Source organism: Erinaceus europaeus, chromosome 3 (genome assembly GCF_950295315.1).
Source record: "Erinaceus europaeus chromosome 3, mEriEur2.1, whole genome shotgun sequence".
NCBI classification, from domain to species: Eukaryota; Metazoa; Chordata; class Mammalia; order Eulipotyphla; family Erinaceidae; genus Erinaceus; species Erinaceus europaeus.
The window spans coordinates 112,391,888-112,404,338 of NC_080164.1; the positions used below are offsets into that span (position 1 = coordinate 112,391,888).

The 12,451-nt window shown below is 39.2% G+C and overlaps 1 protein-coding gene across 2 annotated transcripts in view; it reads right to left on the reverse strand.

Annotated features, from left to right (window-relative positions):
- Positions 1 to 880: 880 nt before the first annotated feature.
- MMRN1 (multimerin 1) overlaps positions 881 to 12,451 on the reverse strand; it is a 57,313-nt gene continuing 45,742 nt past the window's right edge. For both annotated transcript variants that reach the window (XM_060187735.1, XM_060187736.1), the window contains exons 8-9: positions 4,887 to 5,042; positions 881 to 2,188 (exon numbers count right to left, since the gene is read on the reverse strand). In XM_060187735.1, the coding sequence (XP_060043718.1) occupies positions 1,767 to 2,188; positions 4,887 to 5,042 (578 nt within the window). In that variant the 3' untranslated portion in view covers positions 881 to 1,766. The remainder of the gene's footprint in view (positions 2,189 to 4,886; positions 5,043 to 12,451) is intronic.

The window sequence follows — 12,451 nt, forward strand, 5'->3', positions numbered from 1 at the left end:
TTTTCATTAGATTTGGATGAAAAGAAAATGATACAAAACTATGTATATATATATATATATATATATGCTATTTACTATATTAGTATAGTTTTTTATTTGTTTTCCCTTTTGTTGCCCTTGTTGTTTTTCATTGTTGTTATAGTTATTATTGTTGTTGTTATTGATGTTGTCATTGTTAGATAGGACAGAGAGAAATGGAGAGAGGAGGGGAAGACAGAGAAGGGGCGAGAAAGACAGACACTACAGACCTGCTTCACAGCTTGTGAAGCGACTCCCTGTAGGTGGGGAGCCCTGGGGTTTGAACGGGGATCCTTTCGCTGATCCTTGTGCTTTGTGCATTAATATAGTTTTAAATGTATGTTGTACATACTATATAAATAATATTTTATAACTTTAAATTACATTTATAAAATATTTGAGATAAATATATTAGGCATGTATTTTTTAATAAATCTTACATTGCAAATATAAGATTTCTATTCTATAACTCAATAGGTATCATATAAATAGTTTATATAAAATTTAAGTGAACTTCTCTAAATTAGAAAATACACACACACACACACACACACACACACACACACACACACATATATATCTTTATTGCCACCTGGTTTTATCATTGGAGCTGAGTGGGTTTTGTTTTTTTCTTCTTTTTGGGGGGGAAGAGAGACCTGCCACACTGCTTCATTGCTTATGAAGCTTCCCCCTACTAGTAAGAATTGGGCGCTTGAACTTGGGTCCTTGAGCATGATAATGTGTTTACTGGGTGCACCACTGTCTGGTCTCTTTTAAGTTACATTTTGGCACAAATGAACAATGATAATAACAAAAAAATTATTTCCAGGAGGATTAAATAAACTAACCACCAAACCAGAAAGACTTTTTCAAGCTTTATTTACTTTTGTGAATTGAGGAAAGGTTTTCAGGCCTAAGTAAGTATTTAGTTGTCTCAGGAGTAGTTTCCCAGGCACCCCTAAAGTGACTTTCCCCTCAGTAAGATCTCTTCTCCCCAGCCAGCTCAGCTCTGAGACATCAACCAGAACAGAAGTTAAGAATATTTCTAGTTTCATGCTCATTTCTTAATTTTGATTACAAACAAAAATTTCTATATGAAAAATTTGGTTTAACAATGAGCATTAAAGGCAGAAAACAGTCTGATAAAAATAAAAGAGTCTGATTAATTTGAGTTTGTGAGTTTTATATATATGTGCACAGGAATAACAAAAGTAAAAAAATATTATAGTGACTAAGAATATTGAGTGGCTTACACTTTTTTTATTTATAGACATAGAGGCAGAGAGAGAGATGGACAGACAAAGAGAGAGATAGAAAGAGAAAAATAGAGGGAGAGAAAAGAGAGAGAGAGAACAATATAGTGGGGTCCAGGCTCAAACTTGCATTGAGCACATGCAAAGAATCATACTTATCCAAGTGAACCTCACTGGTCCTGGGTAACTATCATTTTATAATATCACCTTACACTGAAATGACAATATGAGAAAAAAACAGAAATAGAAGCAGCCAGGGAAATGAACTGTACCTTCTCTATCACTCTCTTTAGGAGCAAGAATTCTCTCTACAGACAGGTTATATAAAAGATATCTCAATAAATTGTATCAAACAGACAAATCTACAGCTTCACTGAGATTAAAATATAGCAGGTTTTCAATTCTTGTAGAAAGTTCAAAAACAGAGCAGATATGCTTACAGAGATTAAATAAAGACTCTGGCTCCTTCCCATGCCAGGTCTCTAGTCTACTGATTCAGGTGCGATACAGCAAGTAGCCACTGAATGTAGTAGCAGGGGGGAACCTGGCTGGGATGGTCCCTTTTACAAGTCTCAGCCACACTTCCTGCCCATAGTTTAGCTCCAGTAAGGCGTCTCCAGTCAACACCCGATCACAGTGCTCTTCACCTTTGGTGTTTTCAGACTCAAAGGCAAGCTTGTCTACTCCATCCACCACCAAGAACCCAGAGGTGTGGGCACTGAAAGACTCAATGGTGTACTTGAAAATGTACACCCCAAGATAGGGGACACTGAACCTCCCAGTTCTTGGTGTATAGGAAGCACCATAATTGACATCCAGATTGTTAAATAGGATGGGTCCGGGTGTAGTCATTCCGTAGGTATGAGATGCAAAAAATGCCACCATCGGGGCATATCTGTAAGATCCTTTGGAAAAATCTGTTGGAGAAAAAGAAGAGAGAAAAGGGGTGGGGTTAATTTTATCTTTTGTCTTTATCTCATTTTGTTCCCTCACCTCTTTATCTTTTTTTACTTGAGTTTCAAAAAGGATTAACAGGAGGGAAATTTTATTCATAAGATAAGCAAAGGTATAGTGTTTTCTTTTGGCTAAATCACTTTCAAATCAGGTAGTCTCTCTAAGCCTTTGTTTCTCCAAGTAGCTCAGGAATCAGTAATAATAACACTTGGACCCTCCCTCCTAGATATGACTCAAAGGTTAACTTAAGTTAACCTGCTGGTTGCTTGAATCCCTCTAGAGAGAAAGGAATTCCAAGCATTCTGTGATGACTACCATAGGCTGGAATGTGAGAAAGCCTCTTGCAGGAACTGAAATTAACATGATATAGGAACAATGCTTCTAGCACCTAAGCAAACATCTCCAGAGATGTTTGGAAATCAAATACTGGCAAAGTAGACAAAAGCAATTCTCCATGCAATTAATGCCAAAAGTATTTACAAAGGAGGAAATTTAAAACTAGGTGAATCTATTCACTCTTCACCATATATCACATTAGAAAAAAAAAGGGGGGAGGAGGAGGAGGGAGAAGTAGTGGGCAGGCAGGGAAGCTTCACAAGTGGTGAACCACGTCTGCAGGTGTCTCTCTCTTTCACTCTCTGTGTCCTCTTCCCCTCTCAATTTTTCCCTGTCCTATTTAATGAAAATAAAGAAAAAAACTGACTTGAAATGAATTTGCTCTCATTAAAAAGAGTATCTTTAAAATATTGCACTAAAATATCTTTAAGTATATGCATTTCCTTTTACAAAGATCAGAAATGGTTCTCTCAAGGTCAGTCTGTAACAACTAATACTTTGGGAAGTGAATGGGCCACAAAAAAGCATCTTTTCTCCTCTGTCTCTTTCACCCACTTAAACTGCTTGCTTGTCTTTCAAGGAAAACATATTGAAAAGAATTTACAAAAACTTCATTTAAATGCTCTTATCTAAGCAATATTGGGGAGAGAGAAAGGAACATTTGGAGACTTTTGGTGGGAATGTCAACTGGTCCAGACCCCTACCCCCCCAAAAAAAAACAGATTGGAGAGTTCACAAATTATATAGCACATATCCAAATGTTCTAATTCTAAGCATCTATCCCCAAGCCACAAAATCACTAATTCAGAATGTTATCTGAAAAACCTATGCTTGTTACAGCACAACAAACAATAGCCAAGATGTGAAGCAATTCAGGGCCCAAGAAGATATGGGTGGATCAGAAATTTGCATATACACAATGAGACATTTCAACTGTAAGAAGTGAAGAAATCTTTGTTTTTGAAACAGCCTGGATAGGATGGAGTGGGTCATGCTAAGTAAAATAAGTGAGATAGTGCTGCAGGTGTCTTACTTTCTCCCTCCCTACCTCTCCCTTCACTCTCAATTTCTCTCTGTCCTAACAATTAAACTAAATAAAAGATTTAAAAAGAAGAAAACCAAAGAAACAAAGTCAAATAAAAAGTATTCCTGAGATTCTGCCATAGAACTGAGACCATTCAAATAAGAGGCATGGGGACAGAGAATCAGATGAATGGTGGAAGGGATGGGGGATTGGCACATTGGAGGTGGGCAGGTGGTATGGTCAATATGCAGCTGTTGAGAGGTAAAGTTATACCTCTAAACAGGTATAATTTGGTTTACAGAATTATACCTCTAAACAGGTCTAATTCTGTAAACCAACTTATTTCACTTTTTAAAAATATTTTATTTTATCGATTTATTATTGTACAGAGATGAAGAGAAATTGAGAGGGGATAGAGATGAGGAGGGAGAGAGACAGAAAGATACCTGCAGCCCTGCTTCGTCACTTGTGGTCAGGACTGAAGGCTTGAACCTGGTTCCTTGTGCACTGTAATTTGTGCGCTTAACCAGGTATGTCACTACCTGCATCTCCCCTACTTATCTCAATGAAAAAAAGAAAGAAAAAAAAAAACTAGGTGATACTGGAAGGAAGGAATGACCATCAGCAACAAAGCTGAGTGAGCTCTGAGACACCCCTCTTAGATCCAGGACTGTAGCAGAAGATGGAGAAACAAAAGAAAAAAGAAAAATAAATAAAAAGGAAAAATGCTCATATCTGAAAAGAGTCAGAATAGTGATTTGGCAATCTGTTTACATAGAGTTTATACAGTCAGATATATAGATCTTTACTTCTTTTCATGAGAGAGAGAGAGAGAGAGAGAGAGAGAGAGATGGGGCTGGATGGTGACACCCTAGTTAAGTGCACATATTACTATGCACGAGGACCCAGGTCTCCACATGCAGGGGGGAAACTCCACAAGTGGTGAAGCAGTGCTGCAGGTGTCTCTCTGTTTCTCCTTCTCTCTCACTTCCCACTTCCTCTCAATTTTTCTCTATTCTGTCAAATAAAAGAAATAAAGTTAAAGAGAGAGAGAGATGGTGGAGAAAGGGCTTTCAGTCAACTGTCCGTACTATACCCATATGAAACATTTCAACAAGTATCCCCCAATATGAATAGACTTTATAAAGCATGCATGTGACTTAAGGAATTTCAGAGGCAAAGGAATATGTGTTTAGGTGAACCAGGATTTAGCAGACTTCCACTTGCTTCTGTTTAGATGTCTATCTGCAGAAATTTTGTCATCACACTGAGCAAGTCCAGGAAAGTGAGCCACTACTTACCTGGAGCTGAAGCAGTTCCTTCCACCAGTTTGACAGTGCAGGTGTCTCCTGTGAAGGGATGCCGGCAAGCACAGATGAAACTGTTCTTCCCATTTATACATGTGCCCCCATTCTGGCAGGGGGACGCAGTGCAGTCAAAACGCTCCTCTGCAGTCGCTGAGAAAGAAGGAAGACAAAAGGGGGTACAAAGTGGCCAGCTCTGTTGATACCAAATGATAGACTATAGCTGGGTGGAAACAGTCCCTGAACTGGAAATACTGAGGGCCTCCCAGGTTACCTGCTAATGTAATTATAGGGTCTCCTGCAACCCCCCCCCCCCAGCTTTAACAGCTCTCCTTCCTGCTTTGTTCAGTAGCAAAATACTGTCCTTAATAAAGTTTTCCTAAGGAAACAAATAGACCCATCCAAAAAGACCTGTGTACACCTATGTTCATAGCATCACAGTATGTAATAGAACAAACCCAGGTGTCCAACAAGAGATGAGAGGCTTAGAGTGTTGTGGTCTATATACACAAGAGAATACTACTCAGCTATTAAAAATGGTGAAATCACCTTCTTCACCTCTTCTTGGGCTGAGCTTGAAGAATCATGTGAAGTGATATAAACCAGAAGGAGAAGGATGATCCCACTCAAAGACAGAAGTTGAGAAATAAGAACAGAAGGGGAAACACAAAGCACAACTTAGCCTGGAGTTGGTGTACTGCACCAAAGCAAAGGACTCTGGAGTAGGGCAAGGGGAGTGTTCTGGTCCTGGAATATGATGGCAGGGGAGGGCCTAAGTGGTAGTGTGTGTGTGTGTGGGGGGGGGGGCAGTTAGAGTGTTATGTGGAAAATTGAGAAATGTTTCACATATCCCAACTATTGTATTTTACTGTTGACTGTAAACCATTAGTTCCCCATAAAGAAAAAAATTACCAATAAAAGAAATTATCAATAAAAGAATCACCCATGACAGGCAAGAAAGAGAGAAGAAAAGGAAGGAAGGAAGGAAGAAAGGAAGGAAGAAGATAAAAAGAAAGAAGGAAAGAAAGAAAGAAAGAAAGAAAGAAAGAAAGAAAGAAAGAAGGAAAAAAGAAAAAAGAGAAAAAAATGAAAGAAAGGAAGAATGGAAGAAAAGAAAGGAAGGAAGGAAGAAATTGAGGTTTCCCTGGTATTGGGAGGTGACCAGTGGTTTCTGAAACAGATTTTCCTGCTTGAGGCTCAGAGGTCCTAGGTTCAGTCCCTGACACCAACATACCTCAGAGCTGAACAACAGCAATAATAAAAAGAGGGCTTGTTCCATTTTTTAAAAAGCAAGACTAATGTTCTTGAAATGAAAAATCCATAGGCTGCTCGTGCACCTACACTTCCATATTCCAGTATTCCAAATGGTGGGCTCTGATTGTAGCCAACTTGATCTCATTTTTGTTGTCAACACTTTGATGGACTCTGTTTCTAACCAATCAGCTTATACTGCGCCCAGTTTGAAAGTGATAAAAGCTGGGTGCTGTGGGACAAGTATGTGCAGGTCTGATAGAAATCAGCCTGTAACCTGTTAATGTAAAATAAATTTAACTACCTGCCCTCCATACAGCCTCAGGTCTCATTCTTTGGTTACTTTTGAGCTATAACACAGAATTTTTTACTACATTCTAACACATCATGTTAATTGATGTAAAACTGTTAGGATTTTGGTCAACTCTGGAATAGGACAGACTATCTAAACCACATACTTTGACTGGTGCCTTTGAAGGTGATAATTAAAATAACTCAAGAAGAAAAATGTGCATTTACTACATGGTGCTAAGATAATCAGATAATTAAATATCCATGGAAACGTATATGTCATCTATACAAAAATAACTGAAAAAATTATGGTTATATTACAATAAAAGGAGAATGTCTGTTGAATATAAAAATTTTTGAAATGTTTTTCTAAAAAGCAAAACAAAACTCAGAAACCACAGAGAAAACAAACATACAATAAGAGGAAAAAACCACCTTGACATCCTGACATTTAACCCCGTAATAAGACTCACTTGTAATGGAAGTTTAAGTGACAGAATAAGAGAAGAGATTTTTTCAAACATACAATGATCCAATGAAAACCTCTGATGAAGAGAAAAAAAAAAAGACAAAAAGTAAAAAGTAAAAAAAAAAAAAAAGGACAAAAAATGGTGGATGACTGAACAAGAACCAGACTAGGTCACTAAACTAAATTGAAAAACTGCAACATCACCATTAATTGAAAAGTAATAAAGTACCTGCCACACTTCTACATAAGGTATATCAAAAAAGGAAATATTCTTTCTTGAGGGAGTAAGGGAGAATGGGTATTTATTTATTTATTTATTTATTTATTTATTTATATAAAGGAAACACTGACAAAACAATAGTATAAGAAGGGTACAACTCCACACAATTCCCACCATCAGAACTCCCCTCCCTTGACAGCTTTCCTATTCCCTCTGGGAGTATGGACCCAAGGTCATTGTGGGATGCAGAAGGTGGAAGGTCTGGCTTCTGTAATTGCTTCCCTGCTGAACATGGGTGTTGACAGGCCAATCAATACTCCCAGCCTGCCTCTCTCTTTCCCTAGTGGGGCGGGGTTCTGGGGAACTGGAGCTCCCGAACACATTGGTGGGGTTGTCTATCCAGGTTAGTCTGGTTGGCATCATGCTAGCATCTGGAACCTGGTGGCTGAAAAGAGAGTTAACATATAAAGCCAAACAAGTTGTTGACTAATCATGAACCTAAAGGCTGGAATAGTGCAGATGAAGAGTTGGGGGGTGGGGGGAGGAGTGTCTCCATTTTGTAGATAGCTAGTAGGCATATTTTAGTTATATTCCAAAGGGCCTGTGACTATACTAGTATTTTTTGTTTGTTTTTCCCTGGGCCTGAAATCTGATATGTAGGTGGATCCAAGTTATTGTCTGAGGAGATGATGTCATGGCTGGAAAAAGGACCAGTAAGCTGGATCATGGAAGAGAGTAGCTCCGAAATATGGAAAAGGTATATAAATATTGTTGACCGTCACTCCCATCGATTTGATCTGATCTGGGGCCCATATTGAACTTAGGAGCCTATGTGACCTCTGCAACCCTGTAGATCTGAGCTCACATTCTGTGGTCATCAGTAGGAATGTTCCAAGCTGCCCTAATATCAGGACCCATCTTCCTCAGGTGGAGCACAGAGTATGTTGTCCAGCCTCCCTTCAGAGTATGGAACATTCTCTTCAGTTATTGATCCAAGTTGAGGGCAAGGTCCTATGGGGGCCCACAAAGAGGTCTGTTGTGTTGTTCCTGATAGAGATAACTGGTAACAATGGAGAAAGGGATTTATTCAAGGTCTAGGCCCATCATGTCTGTTTGGGAATCTCAGGACTCCCTGAATAGGGCCCCAGTAGAATGGGCATTTTTATAAAATCTTGGTTAATGTTCAAATTGTTAGATTTGAAAATAGGGAAAAAAAAAAAAAAAAAGCCTTGCGTGGGCGGTACCTGTTTTCAAGCCTGGAGTGGGAGGGACCCCAGTTGAAGACTCGAGGGGTGGATCCCAGGTTCAAGTCTGGGGGTGGGACCAGGTTTCAAGCCTTCCAGTGGTGGGACAAGGGTTCAAGCTTCCCAGTGGCAGGACCCTTGTTTTTGAACATTAACCCTTGGCATGAAGCATAAGGACCGATGTAAAGATCCTGGTTCAAGGTCCGGCTCCCTACCTGCAGGGCGGGTCACTTCACAAAAGGTGAAGCAGGTCTTCAGGTGTCTTTCTATCCCCCTCTCATCTTCCCTTCCTCTCTCCATTTCTCTCTGTCCTATCCAATAACAATGATAACAACAATAATAATAACAATAATTATAAACAACAAGGGCAACAAAAGAGGAAAAAATAGCCTCCAGGAGCATAGTGGATTCCTAGTGTAGGCACCAAGCCCCAGCAATAACCCTGGAGGCAAAAAAAAAGAGAGAGAAGTTCCATTTTCTTTATGCCAGAAATTTCTCCTGAAAGACATACTTACTCATGAACACAAACAACTGTTCAATAATGATGTTTATGGCATCATTTTCCTAAAGGAACAATTTAATCCAAGTAATCCAAATTCAAACCAAATCATCTAAATGACCACTGATAAAGAATTTTTTTTTAATGGGAGGCCAGCAGAAAGAGAAGGATGAATATAGGATGATCCCACTCATGGACAGAAGTTGAGAAATAAGAAAAGAAGAGGAAACACAAAGCAGAACTTGGACTGGAGTTGGTATATTGCACCAAAGTAAAGGACTCTGGAATGGGGGATGGGTGTTCAGGTTCTGGAACCTGATGGTAGAGGAGGACCTAGATGGGGATGGGGGGAGCAGTGGGAGTAGATAGTTATGTCAAAAACTGAGAAATGTTACACATGTACCAACTACTGTAGTTTACTGTTGACTGTAAACCATTAACCCCCTCAATAAAAAAGCATGGGGGGGGGGGGAGTTGGGCTGTAGAGCAGCGGGTTAAGCGCAGGTGGTGCTAAGCACAAGGACCCGCATAAGGATCCTGGTTCAAGCCCTGGCTCCCCACCTGCAGGGGTGTCGCTTCACAAGTGGTGAAACAGGTCTGCAGGTGTCTGTCTTTCTCTCCCTCTCTCTGCCTTCCCCCTCCCCTCTCCATTTCTCTCTGTCCTATCCAACAACAATGACAACAATAATAACTACAACAATAAAACAAGGGCAACAAAAGGGAATAAATAAATAAAAATAAATATTAAAAAAAATTTTAAAAAAAGCATGGGGAACCAGGTGGTGCACCTGGTTGAGTGCACATGTTACAGCGCTGAATGACCTGGGTTCAAGCCCTTTGTCCCTACCTGCAGGTGGCAAGCTTTTCAAATGGTGAAGCAGTGCTGCAGATGTCTCTCTGTCTCTCTCCCTCTCTATCTTCCCATTCATCTCAATTTCTGGCTGTCTCTATACAATAAATAAAGATAGTAAAAATCACAAAAAAGAATTTTTTAAATGAATTATAGTACAGCTCCACTAAGGAATATTAGCCATTAGATAAAGAATGAGGTAGATATCCAACAACCTTATTTACTGAACACACGTTCTGGTTCGCAACTTGGATATAGAATAAATTCACATATTTAGAAAGCCAAATTATGAATATGCATATTAGTGTAATGTGTAAATGTGAAATGCTAAGAAGGGTGAACACATTGCTGGTCATAGTTACGGTGATGGCACCATCTTGTGGCAACAGTGCAAATTGTCTGCAAGTTTCTTAATCAGAATCTTGATTGACTTTAAAATATATTCACATTTTTAAACAAAAGTTTCAAGCTGGCCCACACTTCTTGAACACAGTTAACCAATCACTTTACTAAGCCACTGGCTATTATTCTGCAACTGAGCCACTGTTTCAAGTTCTTTCCCTTCCTTGAGTTTGCATTCCCAGCATGGTTATTACTGGGGTCCAGTGCCTGCATTAGACACCACAGCTTCTGGTAACCTCCCCCTTTCATTTTGATAGAGGGTAAATAACTGATAAAGATAGGAAGGAAGAGCTGGAGAACCATATGTGATGGTATTGCCTGCCTAGGCTTTTTAAAACACTTGCAGACTGTGAGCCAATGTCAGCAGATTTTTTAAAATTTTTATTTATGAAAAGGAAACATTGACTAAACCATAGAAGAAGAGGGGTACAACTCCACACAATTCCCACCACCAGAACTCTGTATCCCATCCTGATAGCTTTCCTATTCTTAACCTGCACTGATGTTCAGCCACAAATATGTCTGCTTTATGTGCTTTCAAATAGCATCTACAGGTAAAGGATTTTAAACATTTCTCTAGTTTTAGACCTATGCTGCTAATCAGATACTAGCACCATAAGAACTGATCTGTAAAGGAGTATACTTTGGACCAAGCTTCCTTTCCGGGTAGATTCCTACATCCTCTGTAATGACACTAAGAAACAATCACTTTAAATCACTGATACTTTAGTTTAAGCTCTGTTGTTTTCTTCACTCTGAGCTTGTATTTTCAAGCATCTGTTAGTTCCTAATAAGTCTACATTCACATTTGATTAACATTTTTAACTTCTATTTTATTCCTGAATTAAACATATAATGGAGGTCTTCATTTATTCATGCTATGGCTACTGTAATGATTTTTAAACTGGCCTGTCTGAAGAACTCAGCATAAAGTGTAATAATGTACATATGGTGATTAGGTTGTGTTTTTGCTCAAAAGATCTTAATTGCTACCTGCAGAGTGATGGAAAGCACATTAGCCTCAACCCTGTGTAAATGATGGAATGAATGAAAGTCCAGCTCATGTCTATATCTCCCATGAGATTTCCTCAACACCTGTTCCTAGTAAAACACTAAACTCTTATAATGAAGAACTACCCTCACTTACACCCATCTAGTGACTAATAAATACCATGGAATTCAAAATAGTCCTATAATAAAATAGTGTTCACCAGAGTAGGACCTAGTGGGGGTTGAATTGTTATGTGGAAAACTGGGAAATGGCACATATGTACAAACTATTGTACTTTACTGTTGACTGTAAACCATCAATTCCCTAATAAAGAAATTAAGAAAAGGAAAGTATTCATAAGTTAAAAACAAACAAACTCCAAACCCATGAACTAGGCAGTGGTGCACCCCGTAGAGTGCACTTGTTAGTTACCATGTGCAAGGACCTGGGTTTATCCTCTCATCCCCACCTGCAGGGACGTAACTTCAAGAGCAGTGAAGCAGGGCTGCAGGTAAATTCTCTCTTTCTCTCCTCTCCATCTCTTCCTCTCTTCTTTATTTCCCCCTGTCCTATCAAATAAAAGAAAGAGAAAGAAAGGAAGGAGTGAAGGAAGGAAGGAAGGAAGGAAGGAAGAGAGGAAGAAAGAAAGAGAGGAAGAAAGAAAGAAAGAAAGAAAGGAAGAAAGAAAGAAAGAAAGAGGGAAAGGAAAGAGAAAAAATGGCCGCTGGGAGCTATGGATGAGTTGTGCCAACACCAAGCCCTAACAATAGCCCTAAGTAATGAAGAAAGAGAGGTAGGGAGGGAGGGGGAGAGAGGGGGGAGGAAAGAGAGAAAAAGAGAGAGAGAAAAAGAAAAAGAAGAAAGGAAAAAGAAAGAAAGACCATCTTTGGGAGGACTTTCACACTATATTACTGGCCCTGCATAAAGTATTTATCCTGAAGGTCAAATCAGGACACTACATCTTTATTGCCCTTCCTCCAGGTATCAGTTCTCTTTACTAAACTAAAACAAACAACCCTAAGTTCATCATTAATTTTGGAAGATAGGCCTATAAAATTTCTGCTCCCATAAAACAATCTAGAAGCAACTGTGTCATGCACCTTTGGTGGGAAATCAGAACTGAGTGAATTGCCAGTCCATTGAGCTCAATTAAAATTCTTTGCCATGTAAACATCTAAGAATTTGTACTGTGGCATCACAAGGCTTGACTGGATCTCCTGAGTCAGAGTAATGTGGATTGAATGGCAAATATATACAAAGATTTAAAAAGTCAGTGACAAGTCCACATAGAATTATTCTGGATTTTTTTTAGCATTCGGAAGGCATTCAGAGACTAGGAGTCACT